The following is a 24581-nucleotide window of genomic DNA, read 5'->3' on the forward strand; positions in this document are numbered from 1 at the left end:
CTTGGTTCTTCATAACTGTCTTTCGACATGTAAGGTTGACCATTAAAGTACTCTTTCGAATAACGATTTTTCTTTTATTTTTTCTTTTAAGAAACTTTTGTATATCCTGATTATGGTAAATAGTATTAATACTTATAACTGATAATTGATATATACACGAATATTGAATGAAGAACATAAACGTGAGACAAAACTACCTAACAAAGAAATTCATGTCATGCATCGGTATTATTTCATTAAAATAATATTGGTCGTTGTTTCAACAGAAACCTAAATTAATAAAACATTTTTTTAATGAAAAAAAAGGAAAACAAAAAAAAATCCCAGCTTATAGTAGTAGTACATGCTGGGACAGTAATCACTAATCAGCATGTTAATGAATTGTTCGCAATTACAAGGCTCTGCATTTTACAACATTTCGTGATCGAGATTGACTATGGTTGGTGGCTAAGAAACTAATCGTAAGAAGAACCAAAAAGAATAGACATTTCTGACAATGGGGCCCAAACATTCTCCTGCACTACCAAAGAAATGCAGCAACATACCTTCTTGGACCAATCTTATGCGCTATAAATATTTTTTTACACCTCTTTTTCAGTCCTTCGGTTTGCTATCTCCGTTTTCCGGGAAGGACGGAATTTTAGGAAGAAGATCAGCACTAGCAGTGGCTGGTGCTGCTGCCGGAACCGACAGTGTTGTCTTGGTTGTAGGCGTAACAATGGTTTTTGAAACACCATTGCTAGCAGGTATCTGCTGATTATTTGCTTCTGTTTTGGGATTTGTACTGCCATTGCTTAACGGGTCTTTTTGAGTCCCCGCTTCACTTCTAGCTAGTGATGAACACTTTGTCTCTGTAACGTCAAATGGAAGAAGGTTATGATTTTCAGTTTTAAACACAAGTATTGCAAAAAATATGATAGAAAAATTCTCCACTCTCCAATCCAAACCCACATCAAGAAAGTGCAACATTTTAGATTTTTTTTTTAACCCTCTATGGGGTGGGTCTTGGGGTTGGATTGGACATTGTGAAATTGGAAAGTTGGAGATCATTAAAGTTGCTGGTTAAAAAATGCACGTGACAGTTGTGGAATGCAAAAATTGTTGATGACTGTCTAAGGAAACTCTCCGATACTGTAGAACCATGAATCAGAATAAACCCAAAACTTCTAAAGCAAACGTAACTTGCCTTTTATTTCTCCTAATGCAATTAGCATTTTGAGGCAATCTCGAAACTTCGACAAAACAATCCTTTCTTGCTCTGCATAAACCTCTGTCATGCCATGCTGCGAAGAAATGCTGCAGCTATGACCTGTCCCACTAGGGGAAGCTGCTGCCATGAACATTGTATCCTGTTCATCACACATTAATGCCAAAGTATCCGGAGACATTGGTCGCCCTTTTGGCAAATCAGCATCACCTGAACCGGAATCATCAGTACCAGTTTTATTGGCCTGGATTCCACTAGAACAATCATCAGCCACAGCTTTCTCAAGATCAGATTCCTTCTGGTTCTGCAACCTGTCTTGAGTCGCTGAAGCAAGGGAAGTTTCTGACTGGTCTTCCACCCTCTTTTCTGTTGCACTTCTTTGGTCTGCAATGATTAACACACATGTAATTAACTGTAATATCCTTCAAAGGCAGGACAGACCAATAACATTCTACTGCTAATAAGCTTTTTAAGGAAGAGTTTTGATCAAGAAGGTATATCTCAGCTGAGGCAAAAATCTCAACACATACCCACACGAGGCTGTTTGAAAGATTCTATACGATTTCTTTCCTTTACTTTTATTTAGCCAAACAAAAAAACAAAACAAAACAAAAACCAAAACGAAAAAGAAAGAAACATTCACACAAACACTGACAAGAACATAATATGCTCACAGATAGATTGGCTGGGCTCTACATTTACTTCACCCTGTGAGACTATCTCTTAAGATTTATCAAGGTCAAATGTTTAAGAGTGGAATAATATTTTATGTTGAACACCAAAGTCCCAAAATACTCCTATTTAGCATTATTTTGACCAAAAGGAATCATCACATGAAAATAACTACTAGTCTCTCTACAAAAACCAACACATACCTGCAAGGGTCTTGGCTGCTTCTCCAGATAGGACGACCAAAACTGAGCAAAGCTCTTTCAAGTCCTGCGGTTGGATGATGTCTGCTAAAAGAGACCTTCAAAAATCACACACAAATAAGTTTTGAATGAAGCACAATAGCATATTAACAGCTTTTCCATAAAAACAACATTTTATACCTGTATGTAAATTTTGAAGGGCCCAATCCTGCAGTACTGCCAAGCCGAGCAACAGGAACTGAAGGAGAGGGTGCGGGAGCTCTATGATGGTTCGCCTGAGTATAATTAAAATATGCACTTAGTGCCAATCCTTTCACACTTATAATTGGGTTGGGTTGGGGGATATCAAGGAGAAACAAAACCAAAACCTAATGCAATTTCTTAACTGACAATCTGAAAAACAGTAGCCATAACACAAATAGACTTTCTAACTCTTTACGACTGGAAAACAAAAACAGCTAATGCAATGGTCATATGAGATACCCTGTTGGCAAGAGGAGCAATAGCTTCTTGCATTACAAGTTACAACAACTAAGCAGTCCATTGGTTATTCCTTATGGATAATAAAAGTTTACCTGTTGAAATTGTCCAACTCCGTGAACAGTTGTATCTTTGGGTGTTGGCCCGAAGAAAAGTTCTTGACCTTTCCTTTTCTTGGATACTGGAGGCGACGCATAGCCAGAGGATCCAATGGCTCCAGTTATGGCAGCATTAGCTGCCTGTTGAATATAAGCTATGTTGTTACCATGATCTCCATGGAATAGAGCTTGCCTCTCTTCACTTCCCTCAAAATTCTTGCAGTCCATGCATTTACAATTTTCAGAGCAGAGAATGTTTGCTTGGAAGCACTCACAGTATTTCTTGAGACACCCTGATTTTTTACAATGACATCCTTTGTTGTGCTTTCCCAAAATCATAACCTCCCCAGAATCCTCCTATATTTTCACACCAGTCCATATATGTTTGTCAATAATATCCAATGCGGAAAATTGGAAGAACATATAATTTGATTTACTAGTAGCTAGAAAAAGAAACAAATGAATCCCTTTAGTTAGATCATCATTTTTCCAAAGATGTCAAACGAACAAACACACAAAAGTTCATTGACCTAATGAAATAAGATAAAGGTCCAATACACAAAGCGACAATCTCTCTAATCAACTCATATATTTCCACATTTCTGGACATACATGATGCATGCTGAAATGATCATAGCTTCTGTATGAACTGAAACAGAGGACATTTTAAATAAAATGAAACTTGACTAACAAATCCGTCACACTAAGTAAGGAAGATATTGCAACGATTGGATACATTTTTAAAAGAGAGCCCCTTGCACAACATTATTAAGTCCACGGTTTGGAAAATGAAAAAATAAGCATTTTTGTTGAATCATATTAACTGCAAGGCAAAATCAGTAGCTGGATAGGAAAGAAAGATGCATATTAGCAAAAGCAGTCCATCAAGCTAAGATTTACATACCCTACTATCCCGCGTTCCATGTGGGCTGCTTGCAATTTTTGGCCTGAATGCGTTTGGGTTGCGCTCTAGAGTAGCTTCCACTGCTTCTCGTCTAGCAGCTTCGTTTTCAACATTATTATAACAATTTATACAATTGCAACCATCGCAGTATATTCCAGATGCAAAACACTCACAATACCTGATTATGACATAACCAAGTGGAGCTTTATATTGGAATACAATGTTCCATGCTATTCCTATAAAATGAAACTTGTTGCCAAACCATTTACAGTCTTAAGAATTTCAGAGGCATTAAGTAATTGTCCATAGCTCAATTAAAACATATAGTGAGCTTCATGTATTTAAAATGCATCAGCTACCCTATGATGAACTGTTTTCTTCATGAATTTCGATTTTTAGACTTACAACTTCAAGCAACGTGAGTGTCTACAGTTGCACTGTTTTTGCTTCTTTGGAGTGCCATCTTTCGCTTCACTGGATCTTGATCTCGCTTTTGGGGATTCTGGTTTTCTGGATAGAAATAACAGTAGTGTCATAAAGTGACTAGATTGATATAGCTCAAGCTCTATATTAAGATTTTCACATAATTATATCAATCAGCACATTTTCCAATTTGTGAGCTAAAAGATTTCAGATTGTGCAAATGTATCTGCAGTAAATGCACCAAAGATACAAGATAGATCCACAGGACCGCAGCTACAGATGTATTGAAACGTAAATCAAAAGGGAAGCAAGGGGGATTTTTAATGAGTTATGCGTTTCAGATTTCTCCATGCATGATGGCTAATCATGGTTACAAGACAATTAATTCAGTTTATATGCCATCTTTAAGACTATATCTACAAGATAAAACAATGTAGTTATCGATTTAATCTTAACCAGAAAAAATAAAGAAAAAAATGAAAGAAAGAGCTAGCATTCATTATGGTGAGAAATTCAGTTAACGAAAATAGAAACATTTAATATCCTACTTAAACATCCTTAAATAAGCTCAAATTTTGCCAACTCTAATTACTTTCACCTTGTGGCAATGCGTTGAAGAAATGTCCAGAACAAAAATAAAACTCTCTTTTGATAAATAACCTAACAAAATTATATTTCATATTGCACAATCAAAGACCTTAAAATCTTTCCACCTTCCCTTCCAAGGCAAGAGGACAAGGAAATCAAAGAAAAGTCCTTAAATCAAATTCATAACGCCGAAGGCCCGCTCAATTCAACCAAACTACCACAAAAATGGAAAATAAATAAGACAATGATTTACATAAGCAAAAAGCACAAAGTAACCAAATTTGAACTTGAGAAAAAGATAGAAACAAACAAGTAATCTCAATAGAAAAAAAATCTAAGCAAGACCCAGAAAAAAAAATACATGGACAATATAACTTCGCCTCCAAAAATCGAATCTTTAAACAAAGATAGGAACTTTATCAATAATCCCCATAAAACAAGCACACAGATTTCGCTTTCACACTCCAAGTACCAAAACTCTAGAGTCAACAACTACAAATCTAGACACAAAATTTCGATTCCCAAACAAAATTCCAATCTTTTAACCAAGCTCAAGCTAATTAAAGCCAAGAAAACTTACACCATCCTAGCCGAAGGAATAGAAGATGTCTGAGTTGCCACCGGCATCGCCACCTCCGGCGGCTGCGGCTGACTCTGCATCTCTGACTGCAGCGGCGGCGCGGTCACCGGCTGCGCCGGTAACACCGGTTGCGACTGAGGATGTTCCGGTAATACTACACTACCCGACGCCCCACCGTATCCCGTGAAATCGAGCTGCCTCACGAGCTTCTTCGCCGGAACATCAGCCGTCGCCGCCACGGCATCCGATTGAATCTTCTTTGGAGGCAAATCGCCTCCCTCTCCTTCCCCCATAAAAATTCAAAATTCAAAAATTTACCGCAAAATTTTCCCAGGAATAAATTAAATCCTCCGATTATGCCCCAAAATAATCACCGAAATTCCAAAAATCAGCTCAAATTCGCGCGCTTTCAGATCCAAAAACGAAACAAACGCCGCGAGAGGAATCAAATGCACCGAAAAACCGAGATTCTGCAGCTCAAGATTCGCGGCGAAGAAGCGAAGCTCGTCGAATAATGCCTGCAATTGCGAAGCTGGATTCTCCGATACAGAGCGGGAGGAAGGAAAATTTAGAGAGAGAAACTCCGGAGGAAGAGATAGAGAGAGAGAGAGAAAGAGAGATTTTGAAGCTGAAATTGCAGAGAAGAGAAAGAAAGAGAGGAATGAAGGAGAAGAAGGATGACCAAAGGGGCGTGCGTTCTCTCTTGTTCTTCTTCGTCTCTTCTCTCCTCCCTCTCTCTCCCGAGCTTTTGAAATTCAATTTTGTAAATATTGGACGGTAAGATTAGCGTCTCGGCTTAGATCCGACGGTCGAGGCTGAAGAACATTATCGAGGATCTTACGGTGCAAATTCATAGAAGTGAAGTGTGGTCAGTGGTTGACCGTCCGATTTAGAGCGATCGAAACAAAATATTTTTCCACCAAAGAGATGTGAAATGAAAATATGTCCATTTGCGATATTATTCGGTGCGCTCGGCTCCACGGGAAAAAGTGATTTTCTGTTTATCTTTTGCCACGTTGCAGATAAGTCGTTTCTTGCTGATCAATAACACGTGGAATCATGTGATTGGTGGATCCACCAACTGGATCGGGGTTATGGAAAGCGAGGGAAATTGTCAATAAATAAAAAGATTCCCCTCCGTTAAAAGTGAAAAGTAAGAGAAAATAAATAAATAAATAAAAATTTGGCGCTAAAATGGTCCCTTCAGAAGTTTTGTCGACTTAAAAACCCAAATCCTACCATAAACGCATTGTGCTTATAGTTTACTGCAGCATTTTTTTATTATAAAAATTTTAATTTTAATTTAAACTTTTTAATTAGAATTTATAAATCAAACAACACTTTATAGTATGTTTAGTCTATAAGTTTAAATCAAATAGTTTAAGTCAAAATTTAAATTTTTATTAAAAAATTATATATATATATATATTTTTTGTAGCATAATCGTTTGAACCGAGATTTGAACCCTAAAACTAAAAGGGTCCTATAGTTTACCGCAGCATTTTTTTTTATAAAAATTTAAATGTTAATTTAAACTTTTTAATTAGAATTTATAAATCAAACAACACTGTATAGTATGTTTAGTCTATAAGTTTAAATCAAATAGTTTAAGTCAAAATTTAAATTTTTATTAAAAAATTATATATATATATATATTTTGTAGCATAATCATTTGAACCGAGATTTGAACCGTAAAACTAAAAGGGTCTTTAAAACCGTAGTGCTTAAGATGCAACATGAATGGCCTATTTTCAATCTCAACTTCTTAGTTTATGGGTATGTTTATTTTATCAATTTAAATTAAGAATTTGAATTGTATATGTAAAAGAAAAATATTATAGTAAAAAAGTTAAATTTAAAATTTTGTAATATAAAACACTATAGCAATTGAACTTGACTTGTGACTATTGGAAAAATGGCTTGAAAACCCATGTTTCAAGGGTATTATTTTGAGGCTCGCTTTTGAATAGAACTCACTTCGTGTTAGTGATGCTTCAATTTAGAATTGTGTTATCTATTATGAGGAGATCAAAATAATATATTTATATGCTCAAAATGGTTAAGTGATGCATGAAAAATTAACTCTCAAAGTGTTCCTGTGGAGTTGAAAAAATCGAAAAAAAAAACTCTCAAGAAATTGAGAAAAAATGGAAAAGCACTTTATTGCACATCAAAAAGAGACGAAGCCATAGTCTCTTCTAAACCTTATATGAGGGACCCCCACTCTTCAGTTGAGATAAACCACAATTTTAGGCCTTGTTCGGCATAGTGGTTTTTGAGTGAAAAACTCAAGAAAAGGTAACTCGAGTTATAACTTTATTCGAGTTCATGTTTTTTTAAGTTTGAATTTGAGTTTGAACTCAAGTTTGAACTCGAGTTTGGAACTTAGAGTTCTCCTTTCCTCTCAAAAACTTAGGGCTTGTTATTTTGAGTACAAAACTCAAAAAAAGGCAACTCGAATTATAACTTTATTCGAGTTCATGTTCTTTTAAGTTTAAACTCGAATTCAAACTCGAGTTTAGGACTAAAACTCGAGTTCAAGTTTCCCCTTCAACTCGAGTTCATAAACTCGAACTCAAATTAATGAACAGTATTTTTTCTATTCTTAAAAATGCTATAACTTTTTCGTTTTAATTCTGATTGAGATGATTTTTTTTTTCTATGCTTTGACAACTAAAATACAAATAAAACCCGACCCATATGCCCTATTAAAATTTTTCATCAGCATTGAGTTTTTATTAAAATACTATCTAAATACAAATTCAAGTTTTGACTCACTCAAACACAAACTCAAAAAGATTCTTATCTCAAACTATAACTCAAATATACACAACCAAACACAAACTCAAGTTACAAGTTCAACTCAAGTTATAACTCAAATTCAACTCAAGAATTATACTCAAGTTAAACTCCAAAAGAACAAGCCCTTAGGGACTGTTCTTTTGGAGTGTGATTTAAGTGTAATTTTTGAGTTAAATTTGAGTTATAACTTGAGTTGAAGTTGTAACTTGAGTTTGTGTTTGGTTGTGTACATTTGAATTATGGTTTGAGATAAAAATCTTTTTTTGAGTTTGTGTTTGAGTGAGTCAAAACTTAAATTTGTATTTATTAGATAGTATTTTAATAAAAACTCAATGGTAATGAAAAATTTTAATAGGGTATATGGATGGAGTTTTATTCGTCTTTTTGTTATCAACGCATAGAAAAAAAATCATCTCAATCAAGATTAAAACGAAAAAGTTATAGTATTTTTAATAATAGAAAAAATATTGTTCATTAATTTGAATTCGAGTTTCTGAACTCGAGTTGAAGGAGACACTTGAACTCGAGTTTTAGTCCCAAACTCGAATTCAAACTTAAAAGAATATGAACTTGAATAAAGTTGAAACTCAAGTTGTCTTTTTTTGAGTTTTTTAGGCAGCCGAACACACCCTTGAGAATTCAATGTGATAGAGTTCTGAAAGGCAATCCATGGTATTTTTAGTTTAAAGTTTTCTTTCTTTTTTGGCTTGAGTTATGAAAATAACAAGCATAAGTAACCCGTCAAACTCAATACGCCAGCTTATATAATGTGGTCGAAGTCAGAAATGGAAGTTGTCCTTTTTCCATTGTGGCGATTAACGTGGAGGCAGCCCAAATATGTACCACGCGTTGTTATCATACAAAAGAACTTCCTCTGATCATATCAATGTCATCATGCAAAATAATTTGGCCGAGTTCTTTAGCTGCGGGGGTGAGAGGCAGCCACTATTACGTTTTATGGGTTTCAGAAATGATCTAGGAAGAAGGGAAGAAGACGATCAAGTTTTAGGGTTGTGGGATGCATGTGAGCAACCTAAGGAGTACCGACAGAGTAAACACGTGACGACTCTAGATGGGGTGGATTCAAGGCTCTTCTAAATATGCCTCCTGGAGACAAGTGCGCACTAGATGGTTTGACGCTTTATCGACGGTTTAGATCGTAATTTTAAGTCTCGTTCATTTCACCGATTCGAGTTTTAAGTTTTTACAGTAAAAGGCTCATAAAATGTCACATCTAACTTTTTCTGCTACAGTGAAAAACTCTTAGAAAATGTCACATCTCAGCTCGAATTGAAAACTCGAATCCGCGAAGTGAACGAGACGTAAATAGCTTTTTGACTCTCGCGCATGGAATTCATTTCAACCGGATTCCCATTTGAATTTTTTAAACTTTTCTTGTGTAAAGCAGAGTTATTATTTATATTAATATTACGTATTTAGATATTTAATATGTATTAATATTATGTATGGAGATATTTAGAATACATTTATACACATAGGTGTGGTTTTAAGGGATTTCTATAATTATTTATCAGCGGGTGTTATTGTTTTAACTGTGACATATTAATCAGATGGATTAATGAGATTAGATTTTTATCACGTCACATCATCAAATATTCAATTTTCTATATTAGATGGATGAACATCAATAGAAACTAATCATTGAAAATTTATCCATATACGTGTTATGTATTGAGATTTTCTTATGATTCTAAGCACCAGAACAAACGTCTAAGCACCAGAACAAACGTCTAAGCTATGTGTGTGTGTGCATATAGATGTATATGACTGAAAAGAAGAATTAGTTAAATTTAATAAATAAATAAATAACACAAGAGAAGAAACTCAAAAATGCTGCTAATATCCCTTCGTAGGACCAAAAACCAGTTTAAAATATAAAAAATAAAGGTAAAAAAAATTCTCTAGTAGTCCTTATAAAATGTGAGTTTCTTACTTTTTAATTATTAAATAGATTCAACTTGAGTGATTTTAATTATATTCAACAGTCAAAAATTAAGACTAACAATTAAGAGAGACTAAGAGAAACTAAAAAAAGACAAAAGAAGCTTTTGTCTTTATGTTAAAAAAAAAAGGCACTTATACTTCTCTAATGAGTTATTATGTATTAGTGTGGACGATGGTGACCACATTGCACCCATATATGGACTGGTTATAGGCCACAACATGATATAGACGAAAATGGCTACAACTGCATTGACCGAGACCAAATATTTTGATTCTACGCCCTCCAAAAAAAAAATGTGGGGAAGGAAAATATATCTAAAAAAAAAGTTAATCCCACAAATAGTTTTTAAAGTTTACCTTCAATTGTACTTTATTCTCTACATTTAAAACATCTTATAGTTGGTCTCTAAGATTTTATTTTATTTTAGTTTTTGTCCTTTGCTTAGTGAGGTGTTTAATTTTTGACGGAATATGTATAAATTAGTAATAAAAAATTAAAACATTTAGAATTTAGGGTCTATTTATAGGAATTATTTTTTGTATTTTATATTGTTTTATTCTCTAGATTTTAGATCTTTCCAATTTTCATCTCTAATTTAAATAGATTCCATTAAATATTTAACATTTAATTAACTATGAGACATTTTAAAAGTCAAGAACTAAAGTGAAATTAAGGTTGAACCTTAGGGACTATTCGAAAAAGATTTTATGCCACTGTTACAAGAGAAAACAAGACAAAATTATAAAAGCAATTTCTATTATACGACAGTGAAAAAATTAGATTGAAGAAGAAAATTTATAGGAATTCATTTGTGGGTTTCGTCTCAACTATAAGCCAACTAATTTCTTATAGAAAGGCCAAGTTTAAACCCAAGATTAAAAATGGGCAAAACATTCAAGTATCCAATATGAGCTAAGAGTTAGAGCTTGCTAAGTTCGCATGCAATAAAGATTTAAAACATGCTGAATAAATAGGAGAAAATTCTACTTATGCAACTCGAAAGTGGCAAAACTTTATAGCTAATTAACCATTATAAGCAAAAAAATCAAAATTTTAATCATTTGCAACGATTGGATAGATTTTTAAAAGGGAGCCCCTTGCACAACATTATTAGGCCATGGTTTGGAAAATGAAAAAATAAGCATTTTTGTTGAATCATATTAACTGGATAGGAAATAAAGATGCCTATTAGCAAAAGCAGTCCATCTAGCTAAGATTTACTATCCGGCTGCTTGCAATTTTTAGTCTGAATGCGTTTGGGTTGCGCTCTAGAGTAGCTTCCACTGCTGGAGAATTTGAGTGTAGATGATGAAAAGAATGCAAAAAATAAGAGACGATTTGAGACGTATAAAAATACTTTTAATATTATTATAATAATTTATATAATTGCAACCGTCGCAGTATATTCCAGATGCAAAACACTCACAATACCTGATTATGACATAACCAAGTGGAGCTTTATATTGGAATACAATGTTCCATGCTATTCCTATAAAATGAAACTTGTTGCCAAACCATTGATAGTCTTAAGAATTTCAGAGGCATTAAGTAATAGTCCATAGCTCAATTAAAACATATAGCGAGCTTCATGTATTTAAGATGCATCAGCTACCCTATGATGAACTGTTTTCTTCATGAATTTTAACCATTAAGAAAATTTTGAATTTTTACGACCAATTGCTAATAAATTGCTAACTAATGGAGAATTTAAGTGTAGAGGGTGAAAAGAATACAGAAAATAAGAGAACAGTTAAGGTGTATAAGAATACTTTCCACATTATTATAATAATTTATACAATTGCAACTGTCGCAGTATATTCCAGATACCCTCAGTTAATGTAAGCTTGTTCGAAGAAAACATAATATCCTCAGTTAATGTAAGCTTGATTGATATATATATATATATATATATATATATAAGAGATAGAGTTAGAGAGAGTGTGAGAAGATTCTTGGAGAGCAGAGGCTGACCGGAACTCCACCGTTTTTGGGCGCATCGCCGGGCTCCCGATCGTGAAATTTGGTCCTCCGGCTCACCTCGTCGTGGGCTTCTCGTTGGTGGTAGTGGTGTACGGTGTGGTGACTCTATTTGGGTAGATTTGAACCTGTTAGGAGCTTAGAAGCCGAATGGACGGTCTCCTTTCTTAGGGGAGTTTTCTTCTTGGTGGCTGAGATCTCTTCACGGGCTCTCTTCCTCGATGGTCTTTCGGCCGAACGCCCTTCACCGGAGGTTTCTACCGGTAGTGGTCGGAAGTTTTTTTATTTTTGTCACTTTTGTGTTTGTAATAAGATTGGTGGTTTCCTCACCAAACTCTCGTCTGGTTTGTTATTTTTTATTAGATTTATGTGTTCGGCTTAATGTCGATATAGTGGTCTTAGTCCGGCCAGAATTTTTTCTATGCTGTGTAGATGATCTGCTCCTCCAACGCTCGACATCTTATATTGAAGAGATGAATTTTCTTTAGTCGTACTTTCAATCCGTTCGTTGTTAGTGTGCCGACGTGCTTTTGTGATTTCGGGGCTCAAATTTGTGTATATCCCTTTAATAGATCAACATTATACAAAAATAATTGTTTATTAGTATTTTAATAAAATGGAATTTTCTTATAAAAAAAGTTGTAAGCTTGATTGGAGTTTTCTTTTCCAATAAAAGAAAAGGTTCTACCTTTGGACCCCTGATAATCATCATTGGCCGCGACCTGATTACAAGAAAAGAAATTTAAAAAATTAATTATATTCTCTTTGTTTTGTTCTGTTCTGATCTTTTTTTTAGGAGGTGGTTATATTTTTATTGATTAAGGTAATGATTTTTTCTATACCAAAAAAAAAAAAAGTGATAAATTTGTTTTATCACAGCAATCTCTTTCTCAGTTTTTTTTTTTTTTTTCATTTATGTGTCATGAATTCTTGTAAAACTTGTAAGGAATACGTGGACCTAAATGAAATGGAGATTTCTTCCATTTTGATTCCACTTGCGGCAATTGTATTGCATTTAGTAACGAATTATACTTGATGAACTTTAACCAACTTTCCAATTTTATCAACTTAATGACGGGCTCTATAGCAACTATGAACGGACATAACAAGACAGCACAAATGAATTGCCTCTTTTAGACAAGAACTGGAAAATTACAAATCAAGCAAGTAAAAACTGAAAAGAGTACATGACCTGCTCAAACTAGAAGAAACATTAAAAATATTGTTTGCTTGGGAAGTACAAAATTCTAACATCAGTCTCAAATCTGGAATTTGACCTCATCCTTCCTCCAAGTGAAAGAAAGACATCTGACAGAAACAAAATTATGCAAATATGTGTCAATATGTACCACCAATGCGATCTCGCCCCATGCCTCGCCGATCATCACGCCCCCGTTCCACGTAAACATCCCGCCGGTAGTCTTTTGGTGGTGGGCCACGTCTCAATGGCGACCGACTTCTCTCCCTAACATCACGTGCCCACCTACCACGATTAGGAGGTAATGGAACTGGCGGTGGTGGAAGTGGAGATGGCGGTCGCCTCTCAAATGGTTTCCTGTCATTGATGAAGCTCTCCCTTCCTCGATCTCTGTGGCCCCAATCCAATGGCATTGGCCTGTCAAACTTGGCTCTCCCTCTGTAGTGGTCGTCTGGATAGTCCAGTCGATCTCTCCGCATGTGGTGATCAGGATACCTGCCATCATGCCTGGGAGGTGGCAGACCTCCAGCACCAAACTCTTTAGGGCCATCCCTCACCCAGGGACGAGGAGGGGACCTATAGCCATTCATAGTTCTTCCCGGGGAGTGATCCAACGGAGGACCCGGGAAGCGTCTAGGGGGAACATCTGGGAGTGGTGGGCCAGGATAACCCCTTCGAGGACTTCCTACAGGTCCATAGCGAGACCTTTTGCAGTTGTTGCAGGAATCTCGTCTTGCAAAGTTCAGGTTGCCACATCTATGCCATGATATAGAAGAAATATGAACAAGAATGCAGAGAAAAGGAAGAGAGGTAGAAAACCAGACAAGAGACGTAAGAAACAAACAAACTTACAGAGGATCCGGGCAATACCAATCTCCTTCTCTCGGACGGACATTTGGATTGTTTCTGCTCATGCCCTCACCTCTGAATAGCCCAGGGCCAAAATCAGGACCATCAGGGCCCCGACCAAATGGCCTGCCGCTCCCCCTTCCACGAGCATAAGGGGGTGAATAGTCTCGAAATCTACCAGCATCTCTCGCAGCACCAACTTCACGGCTGCGTGCCAGACTACGTAAGTGGTCAAAGTCAGAATTGTAGCGATGATCAGAATCCCTTCGCCGTACAGGAGAAGTAGAACCTGCACGTAGTCTATATCCTGGAAAAGAAGCAGTGCATTCTAAAGATGAGCAACTTCTAATTATGAGAGAAAGAAGAAAATGGAAGAATAATACACGTATAGCAGCTGAGTTCTGTGATCCTGAACTCCCAAATGACCATTTCAACATAGTTTGCAAAGATGGTTACCATCACTCAGGAAATCTCCCCATTGAGTAGTACAAACATTACAAACACGGAACAGATTATGAAGCTCAAAGGATAACTGCACTCGTTATTACTTCTCAAACAAATGGTCGAAGATACCAGTAAGTGCGATTAGGGCAGTGAGCAAAGCAAAACCCTGGTTTACTCATACTCGTGACATATAGTAGCAGGCCAGCTTTCTTTCACAGAAATACAATTCCAAATCCTATTTTCAAGAGCCACATCCATCTATCTCGTCAGTCATAAAATACTTTATGCTTTTACCTATATATTTGAACCAGCCCCTAATCATATATCAGGAGAAACCATAACTTGAAATATCAGTGAGATAGTAGTAGTTAGGAAGTTACTCCAACCATATCTGCAACAGGCAGATGAAGGCAGCCCATCTATGACAGAATATCGAGCGAAGAGGAGCAGAATCTTGGTGCAAATTGTTCAAATCCTCCAGTCCAACATAAAACAGACTACCAAAAGAAGACCCAATTCCAACCGTCCAAATAATTTGACAAATTACTTCCTTCCAAATTTTCCATTCTTTTCCTACATTATTTTAGCGTCATAAAAACCCCATATTTTACTACTAAAGCAACAAATTGGTGACTTTCATATTCACCGGAATGCATGATCACTCTGAATAACAGTGGCATGATGATATTAAGGCCTGTTCCAACCGAAATGTGTAAATTCTCCACCACCCGCATTGTCATCAATAACTTCAAGGAGAAAATGTAGGGGGAAGATGAAAAGATGACCATCTGAGAGTTCTAACAATTCTCAGGCTGCCCTGCTTTCTACCCAGATCACGACCCATGAAAAAGATAAATGCAACCAAAACCTATGCAGTTCAGGGTAAGCTAAAAGCAAATATAAGCCCAAAACTCATGCACTCACCACAATGGAAAACATCCCAGAATCGAGAAACTTGTATAACTAGAGATACCCAACTCAACCCAACTTGACCAGCCAACAAAAAAACAAAAAGAAAAATCAAGATAAGAGGAGATCTACAACTAAACTGATGGTAATGATGAAACCCTTTGAATCACAAACTAAATGAACCCGTAACGTTCAGGAATCTGCCAAGCTTATTGCTCACAGGAGAACATCTTCCATAATGGAATGTCACCCCAAGAAGGCAAATTCAAGAGTATCCAACTTTCGGCAGTCAACCAACCCTTATTTTCCATCCTCTCACAGTTGCTCAAAACCAACCAATTAACATATGACGGGTTTCCTTACCGGTTACAACTCGCGATGACCATAAATTGTGTTTTAAAGTTGGCAAGGTTCCTAGAGGTATCATACCACGCCAGCCACCCGGAAAATCTTAAAAGTCCATCATATGATTCCAAATTGATTGACGTTTCTATAGTCTTACGCAAGCCAAGAGCCACCATTATACCCAGTGATTGAAACCAACATTACCCTCGATTAAACAACATAAAGAGACTGGTGCACCCAATTTGAGTGATTCAGCCCACAAATCAACATACCCTGCAATATCCACTGTAGTAATCTTCAACAAACAAAATTAACCCACAACATGTAACAAAAATTCCCCCAAGACCATGATCCAAGACTGAACTAACACCAACATGCCTTCCTCAAGATTCAAGTTCTTGCAGGCAACACATGGAGCTGTAACACATAACAGCAAAATTTATTCGCAGTTTGACACTCTTAAGTGGTACTAGATCCGCATAGAAATACACTTAAAAAATAGTTAAGCACACAGTTATGTCAATGGTCAAACGGGAAAAACAATACAAACTACCACCAACCCTCCTTCATCTCATCTCCAAAATGATAAAGCCAGCGAATAAGAATAAGGGATAATAACAAAAACCATCCCACTGTATTCCCAAATATTGCGCCATGCCCTATATTTTCAAGAATGCCAGACCTATCCTCGAGGTTTTACAAGTGTAGGAATGTTTTTAACACGGGAGGCTGGGGAGATTTTTAACACGTTTTGTATGTAAAACATAAGAATAGTTTTGGCACGTCTACAAAACATCGGGGAAAATGAAGCATTCCTGAAAACAAAGGATAGAACGAACCGCTTCGATAAAACAAAGGGGAGGTTTTTGTTACTATCCCTGAGGATAATATACAAATTCCTACGAAAGATAAACACTAAAAATTTAACACCAAAAAGATGGTGTTAAGAACACTTAAATCTCCATAACTCAATCTCTAAACATAGTACACTATAATAAATTAACAATTACTTCAGAAACCAGCACTAACTGTTACTCTACCAACAAAGATCCGCAAAATATATATGCACACTCTAAACATGTAGATAACGGGAAACAAAAAGAGTAATATCACCAGCAAAAATAAAAGCACAAACCATACAAATAGCTCAATCTAGGGTTTCCAAATAGCTCACATAAAGTTAAACTCCAGCTTTCCACAAGCAGATTTAGAGATAGAAAAACCACAGACTAAACCCCAGAAGTTTCTTCAAAATTAACTCGAACTGCGAATTACGGTAAACCGTAAAATAATAAAACCAAAGCATAAACCAAAGAGACGAACCAGAGTCACCGGAGTAGCGATCGGATCTGGAGTACGAGGGAGGCTCGCGGCGGACCTCGCCGGCCTCGTAGTCGCTGGCGCGGCCTCCGCCTCCGCCGCCGCCACCGCCGTCGCTGGTGGAGGGCCGCACGACGAGGCTGCTCAGAAGCGGCTGATGCGGCGTCGTTTGGTCTTTGCCTCTCGAGGTCATTTGTTTTTTCTTTTTTTTTTAACAGAAATAATAATTTTTCCTCTGCTGAATGTTGGTGATGATGAGCGCTGTACGCGGGTCTGATCGCCGATATTTCAACGACAGGGTGTGGAACCCTCGGATCGAATTTTGGGATTTTTCTGTGAAATTACCGAAAAGGTCGAGACTTTTCCTGGTCTCAAAGTTGAATAAATCAGAATGAGTGAAGACTCTCCTGTGAGTATATACGTTCATATGTTATATATTATAGGGATTTCAGCACCGAGTTTTCCTTATAATTGACAAAAATTTTGTAAAATTATAAAACTAACAGTTTTTATTAATTTGTGATTAATCATTAATTGATTTAAAGGTCTATAATTGATTAATTTAGTTATTGATTGATTTAGCTATTAAGATGATTAATTTTAGTTTATTATTAATTCACTCGATAATTTTTTATTATTATGGTAATTAACTAATTTGAATCAGTAAATTATAAGTTTATTAATGATAAACCGTTAATAAATTTATAATGAATCGGTTAATCACTAATCAATTATGGGTCAATTATTGATTAATTATGGTCAATAATTAATTGACTTTGGGTCAATCGCTATTGATTTTTGTAAATAAAACAACCATTTTTGTAAAATAAAAAGAGTTTGGTCATTTATAAGAAGAGGCGTTAAAAAATGACATTTAACTAATTTCTATATAAGTGTGTTACATTAATAAAGTGTGACAATTTTATTTAAGAAACAAATAGTACAATCATAAATTTTGTCCAAAAATAAAAAATTAATAGTGTGGATGATCCATTATAGCAAAAAATAATAGTCAAACTATTATTATTTCTACCAAAAAAAAAAAAGTGAAGACTTTTTCATGCACTCTTTTCAATTTGTATGCACATAATTTCACAAAAATTGAGCTTTATATAATAGCTTAATAATTGGCTGTTTCGAAACGTCATTCAACTTGGTATAAGCTCTTTCGTTGATATGATAATGAATCTATTGTTAATAACAAATTGAAAATGTTGATCTTCGCTCTCTAAAATTTTCTATACTTGACACTAAAAACTAAAAAGCTACAAATCTAACAAGAAACCGCACAAAATCACACAAAATTATAGACTCAAGCAAGTTAACTCAATCAAATTAAAATACGAGTAAGAACAAACTTAAATGTGACTCATGTGATCAAAAAATTGTTACCTAAATATACTAAAATAGTATCAAAACTGAAAAAAAAAAAAAAAAAAAAAAAAAAAAAAAAAACCCAAATATCCTCTTGCAAGCCCTAAGTAAGAAGAAAGTCATGAGATAAAAGAAAATACAAAGCACGAGGTTTTCATGGTACTACCTGGCTACCCCTTCATCAAATGTCTCACAAAGTTAACATCATTCTCTCACATCTTAACCTCATCACCTCTTTTCTTGCTAGCCTAACCTCGTTGTATCGTCTTCTCAAGAGCCCGACTAGTTGTCTGGTTGCCTCGTCTTTGGTCATGTTCATTTTGTTAGTTCGAACCACAATTTAAACTTTTGTTACAAGTATTTTCACACATAAAAATTTAAATTTAACTTTTTCGGTTACTTTTTTTCTATCACATGAATGCATTTATCATTAGAGTCATACTCATGACTCCTTTATCATCATCCTCCGTCAACTTACCTTTAGCTATCATGATGCAGCAGAATATGAACTTCAAAATTTTTCATATCTCAATATGCTATATAAAATAATAATGAAATAATTATCATGCGTTGGCATTTAGACATGGATTGTTAATGGTAGCAACAAAAAAATAAAAATAAAAATCTAAGATGCTTTTATTGAAGCTCTAATTAACAAAGTTTTCTAAATTTCACTCGCAACATCTTTGTTGATCGGAAAAATGAAACGATAGTTTATGCATAAAATAAATGGAGAGTTTTTATGATAGCATGAGAAAAAATAACCTATCAATAATATATTACTTTTTAACCATGGAATCTGTAAATAAAAAACTTTTTGTTATATAAATGAGGAGTTTCTCAGTATGAGAAAAAATGACCTATCAATAATATCTTATTTTTTAGCCTTTGAATTTGTATAAAAAATTATTTATTTTAAATACTTTTATAATTTAATAAAGTTTTGATTAGATCTAACGTAAACAATTAAGTTCAATCAAGAGACTTACAGGAAGAACTCTCATATTTTATGTTCAAAATAACAATGAAACTCCCATATTTTATGCTCAAAAGAAAAATGAAAATAAAAACTGGGTTCATGAGTTTTAATTTTTAAAATTTAAATATTTTTATGAAAAAAATACTAAATTAAAAATTACGACTCTAAACTAAAAGTCAGGAGGCTGTTCGGCAGCCTCATTCTTGAGTTAAAAACTAAAAAAAAAAAAAAACAACTCGAGTTACAATTTTATTCAAGTTCATGTTCTTTTAAATTTAAACTCGAATTTGGGACTAAAACTCGAGTTCAAGTTTCCCCTTCAACTCCAGTTTAGAAACTCGAACTCAAATTAATGAACATTATTTTTTCTATTCTTAAAAATGCTATAATTTTTTCGTTTTAATTTTGATTGAGATGATTTTTTTCTATTTATTGACAACAAAAAGACGAATAAAATTCCACCCATATACCCTATTAAAATTTTCCATCAGCATTGAGTTTTTATTAAAATACTATCTAAATATAAATTCAAGTTTTGACTCACTCAAACACAAACACAAAAAAAATTCTTATCTCAAACTATAACTTAAATGTACATAACTAAACACAAACTCAAATTATAACTCAAACTCAATTTAAAATATACGCTCAAATTACTTGACTCAAGAACAGCAAAACAACATCCCCAGAACGCTCGAAACGGAGCATAAGTCCTAACGTGAGTCCCGGTCCCGCTGACCAGCGTGCATCTATTTCTATTCCACACGACATCTGCACGTGAATTTTTGTCGTTTTCAGCCCGGATTATCGCGCGTGCTCTCTACGTTGCTTCCCTCTTCACCTGGCGGCTCCTCCAACCTCCACACGCGCTTCAATCGAATGTCGGTGGGCCACCACCGAACCTAAACGACCCACGTAATCATATCTCTGCTGACTCTCATGATTTAGTAAGAATCGATGTCCTCGCTTGCAAAAAAGAGAAACAAAAGTCCTCATGTGCAAAACAAAAAAATGAAAAGCACGTTTCGCCAAAAATGCATAACAAAATATACAAAAAATATATGCCAAGAAGGACACGTGTAGCTCATCGTCTCAGATGCCTGACCGCGGCTTTAAAAATACCATAAAATTCTCTGCGAAGCTCGGACACTTGTCTTCTTCTTAACCGTCAACTTCATTTCTTTGCTATATTTATTTCTTTTGTTTTTCAACAAACAAATTAAATTATTTTTTTAAAGGAAAACAAATTAATTATTGATTACGTTAACTAAAGTTATTTATTTATTTCTAAATTTCGTCGTTTTCGGGTAAAATTTTGCGTTGCTCGGTTGCTTTAACAATCGACAGCTTAGAACCTACTGCTACAATTTTTCCCTCTCCTTAAGTTCTATATATATATATATATCACACGCGCACATATATATATGAGATAAGAAAGAAGCTACTACCATTGCCGTTCTCCAGAAGTTTCTTGAGTTTTGAGACTGAAATTCGCGATCAGTTCAAGATCCGGTTGATGATCGTGGCCATAGAGAAGGTACGCCTTGGAATTTATGTTTCTGCGTTGTTCTTAATTGCTGATTGCTATGTTTTCTTGCGATTTTCTTTTGTTTCGCGGTTTTTCCCGGTTGCGGCTTGTTTGGTTGCTGAGAAACAGAAGGAAAGGATTTGGAACTGAGGTTTTAGTTATTGTGTATGTGTATGTTGATTTTCTTTTTTCTTCATTTTTTTTTCTTCCCGATTGTTCTGTCTCCCAAATGAGGAAAACAGTAAATCTTGAAATCTTCTCGTAGCAGGAGGTGGATCAAGTAGTTTTAATCAAATTAAGTACGCAAATATCTTTGAATTCATGAAACATTGATTTTGATGTGGTATTTGATCATTTTCGTAGTTGTGTCTACTGTTAATAGAAGCTGAAATGTAATGGAGAGAGAGAGATATGAATCTAGTAGTTTTTTTCTGATCGAGTATGCAAATTTATTTGAATCCATGAAACATTGATTTTGATGTGATGTTTTAGTCATTACCTAGCTGTGTCTACTGTTAGTAGAAGCTGAAATTGTAATGGAGAAATGCAAAGTTAAATGTGGTTATTATAAGGAGAAAAATGCTAACGCCCCAGCCAAACAAGTGGAGCAAGGCTGTTTTGACAACTTCTTTTTGTATGGTGACTTGTACAGCATCATCTTTTATGTCAACTACATCTGTTGGTGCTACATAAACTTTGAAGGAATGTTGAAATCCTTGTAATTGCTAAGGAAATCTAATATTTCATCGCCATGTTCAGTTTAATAATACCTTATGTTAGATCACACTTCTAATTGCCAGCGAAGATTTATAGCTTTAGTTTTATTTTATTTTATTTATTTAAAGGTAGCAAAGAGTTGTTTGATTAGTTAAAGTACCAAAATACTGTAAATTTGTAATTTGGGTGGGTTTAATAGGCCTGAAATTTTTTATTTTCCTTATTGGTGATCAAAACCAGGAAAAGGAAGGCAGGCATACTTGTGGTATGTGGCCTCGGCAACGTGAAGCTGCATTGATGTACAAGCGCATGTCATCGAGAGATTATACAGAAACAGTAGATGTGGAATCAAGAGATTATGTGAATACGAATGCCATGGAAGAAAAATCTGGTAGTACTATCCGTTGACCATAAAAATCTAATTTATTGTTTGTTTAATGTGGTAATTCTCTAGCTGGCGTGGTTTTGGAATGGAGTGCTAAGCCCATTAAACTACTGATCATGTTCATATTAGTTGAACTGCTATTTCTATTAATTTGAGGAGTTGATTTTCAGGTTCCTAATTAAAGGTGAAGAAAAGAAGGGAAAATACTTCTAGATTTTTACTCGTTCTTGGATATAAAGCTGATTCTTTTTTTATTTTTGGCATTAGTTGTTTGATCTTATTTTAACGATTGTTGGAATTGTGATGCCAATTTGATGTAATTCAGACGGTGCTTAAGTAAATCATATGTTGGAATTCCTCGAGTATCTAGTCTAATTTATTCTGCCATGTCTTTTAGCTCTTTTACAGAATGGTGCGGATAGAGAAACTTCTAATCCTTCGTGGACACTTTCTTTCCCACATGTTGTGGCGGCAACCTTAGTTGCATTCTTATTTGGCTACCATCTGGGGTTGGTTTCTTTGATTTGAAACCCATATACTTTTTCCACATGTTCTCTCTCTTTATCTCTTCTCTATCGATTTAGTTTGATAAAGGAAAATTATATTAATGGCATTCATTTTGTTTTAATGCTTGTATTCTACAGAGTCGTAAACGAACCATTGGAAAGCATCTCTGTTGATCTTGGTTTCAGTGGCAATTCATTGGCAGAAGGTGAGGGCCTTTTATTTTATTTTATTTATTTATTTTTGTGGTGGGTGGACTCTTATCCAACTTCTAGTTTTGGCATCCTGCTTCCTACTCCATTAAGTTTAAATTCTTTGTTTGTAATGTAGGTCTGGTGGTGAGTACATGTTTGGGCGGTGCCTTCATTGGATCTTTATTCAGTGCTTGGGTTGCTGATGGGCTTGGTCGCCGTAAGGCTCTTCAGCTGTGTGCACTGGCTATGATTATCGGTGCTGCTTTGAGGTGTTGTAATCACTCTACTAACTGTTTGCTATCACAATCATGTCATTCTGATTGAGCACTAAAGGAAGAGTTTCCTTTTAAATTTCATGGAGCATTAAGACAGAATCACCTTTTGTATACTTCTCTGAAACTAATTTCTGGTGATATGTACACTCTGTTTCGGCCTTTGGAGTTTTTGGCGGGTTTTTACTATGATACTCCTGTGGCATTACTATGATGTTGACTGCCTACTATTTTTCCTTTTCATTTGGAGGTTCACTGCTTGTTGTTAGATTTGATAGGCTGGGCAATTATGTTGTATTTGACTATTTTCAGCGCATCTATCTTATTATGTAGTTTTTGCAATATAGAGTTCCTTCCTCCTAGTTTGTATTGATCTTACCACCTCTCTTGTTAAATTCCAAACTTGAGTTAAAAGACTTAGAATCTAAAGATAAACTTGAATTTTCAGTGCAACAAGCAAAACCATTGCTGGTATGCTTTTAGGAAGGTTACTTGTTGGGACTGGTATGGGTCTGGGACCTCCTGCAGCTGCTCTCTATGTAACAGAGGTACAAATATTAGGGCATAGCTTTCTCTCTGATGCTATCATGGTTTTTACGCTACCATTTTAAATATGGACTCTATCTCATCCAAGTTTCCCCATCATCGTGAGCAGGTTTCACCTACTTTTGTTAGGGGTACTTATGGAAGCTTGTTCCAAATTGCGACATGCCTCGGGCTCATGGGGGCTCTTTTCATTGGAATTCCTGTAAAAGAAATTGTTGGCTGGTGAGAATGCATTCTAGATCCACCCATCTCTGTTTTATATTTTACAAATTCAAAAATACATCTTAGTTTCTGTGCTCAGGTGGCGCATTTGTTTTTGGGTATCTACAATTCCAGCTGCAATACTTGCTCTTGCCATGGTTTTCTGTGCAGAGTCTCCACATTGGCTATATAAGGTCGCTTCCACTCATCTTTTGCATCTGATAGTCTTAAGTTGATTTATTTCCCTCTTTTTATTATTTTTTTTTGGATTATTATCATTGGCACCAATGAACTTTAGGGTCATTTTCAGTTTGCGCTCTAAACTTTAAAAACTCTCACTTTACCCCTAAGCTTTGAATTGTTCCCACTTAACCCCTTCTGTTGTAAAATCTGTTAAAAACTTATAGAAAAAAAGAGAGTAATACAATCTCGTGGGATTTCTGTTAGAAACAAACATATAATAACCACATGGCAACACTTAACCTCCTTTTTTCCGTCTAATTTTAACAGAAATTGTAACAAAATGAGTTAAGTGAGAACAATTCAAATTTCAGGGGCAAAGTGAGTTTTTAAAGTATAGGGGGCAAACTGGAAATGACCTTAAGTTCAGGGGCACTAGTGATAATAATCCTTTTTGTTTTTTTTAACACTGCTTATGTTTTTAGTTCCAAGTGTTTGGGATTAACTCATTTTTTCCCCTTCCCTGTTAGAGGGACTTAGTTCCCTAGGTATGTCATTGTTTCATAATGCTGTTGGAAATGACAAAGTCCTTAGGATTTTAATTTTTACCTCCACTCTGTAAGAGAAAAAAAAAAGGGGAAAAGTTAAAAAAAAAATACTAAAAATAAAAAAAAAATGGAGTAAGCAAATGTGTGATGAGGCGCATATCTAGTGGCTTTATATATATATATATATATAT

General features: G+C 35.3%; 3 protein-coding genes across 3 annotated transcripts in view; 1 reads left to right on the forward strand and 2 right to left on the reverse strand.

Moving 5' to 3' along the window:
• Positions 1-223: 223 nt before the first annotated feature.
• Positions 224-5768, reverse strand: LOC21385513 (protein tesmin/TSO1-like CXC 5). The gene is made up of 8 exons (XM_024171222.1): positions 5153-5768; positions 3967-4071; positions 3562-3739; positions 2655-3014; positions 2260-2354; positions 2083-2177; positions 1187-1591; positions 224-851 (listed from the first exon to the last, which is right to left on the reverse strand). Exons 1-8 carry the CDS (start codon positions 5443-5445, stop codon positions 595-597), a joined length of 1788 nt encoding a protein of 595 aa, XP_024026990.1. The 5' UTR covers positions 5446-5768; the 3' UTR covers positions 224-594.
• A 7228-nt stretch (positions 5769-12996) lies between these two features.
• LOC21385516 lies at positions 12997-17352 on the reverse strand. Its single transcript, XM_010106754.2, has 3 exons — positions 16966-17352; positions 13948-14251; positions 12997-13851 (listed from the first exon to the last, which is right to left on the reverse strand). The coding sequence occupies exons 1-3, from the start codon at positions 17153-17155 to the stop codon at positions 13236-13238; spliced, it is 1110 nt and encodes a 369-aa protein (XP_010105056.1). The 5' UTR covers positions 17156-17352; the 3' UTR covers positions 12997-13235.
• Positions 17353-20647: 3295 nt separating this feature from the next.
• LOC21385517 (probable plastidic glucose transporter 2) overlaps positions 20648-24581 on the forward strand; it is a 6405-nt gene continuing 2471 nt past the window's right edge. The window contains exons 1-8 of the mRNA XM_010106755.2: positions 20648-20852; positions 21801-21951; positions 22343-22454; positions 22590-22657; positions 22780-22912; positions 23364-23463; positions 23571-23683; positions 23763-23856. Coding sequence (XP_010105057.1) covers positions 20832-20852; positions 21801-21951; positions 22343-22454; positions 22590-22657; positions 22780-22912; positions 23364-23463; positions 23571-23683; positions 23763-23856 — 792 coding nt within the window. The 5' untranslated portion in view covers positions 20648-20831. The remainder of the gene's footprint in view (positions 20853-21800; positions 21952-22342; positions 22455-22589; positions 22658-22779; positions 22913-23363; positions 23464-23570; positions 23684-23762; positions 23857-24581) is intronic.

Source organism: Morus notabilis, unplaced genomic scaffold (assembly GCF_000414095.1).
Source record: "Morus notabilis unplaced genomic scaffold, ASM41409v2 Scaffold2630, whole genome shotgun sequence".
Lineage (NCBI taxonomy): Eukaryota > Viridiplantae > Streptophyta > Magnoliopsida > Rosales > Moraceae > Morus > Morus notabilis.

Excerpts from the sequence above, each read along its gene's own strand:
- LOC21385516 (XM_010106754.2), bottom strand. The coding sequence starts at position 17,155 with ATGACCTCGAGAGGCAAAGACCAAACGACGCCGCATCAGCCGCTTCTG. Across the intron at positions 14,252-16,965 it reads TCGCTACTCCGGTGACTCTG|GATATAGACTACGTGCAGGT; the intron begins GTTCGTCTCTTT and ends CTTCTTTTCCAG. Across the intron at positions 13,852-13,947 it reads TGGTATTGCCCGGATCCTCT|ATGTGGCAACCTGAACTTTG; the intron begins GTAAGTTTGTTT and ends ATCATGGCATAG.
- LOC21385513 (XM_024171222.1), bottom strand. The coding sequence starts at position 5,445 with ATGGGGGAAGGAGAGGGAGGCGATTTGCCTCCAAAGAAGATTCAATCG. Across the intron at positions 4,072-5,152 it reads ATTCCTTCGGCTAGGATGGT|AAAACCAGAATCCCCAAAAG; the intron begins GTAAGTTTTCTT and ends ATTTCTATCCAG. Across the intron at positions 2,178-2,259 it reads CCTTCAAAATTTACATACAG|GTCTCTTTTAGCAGACATCA; the intron begins GTATAAAATGTT and ends TGATTTTTGAAG.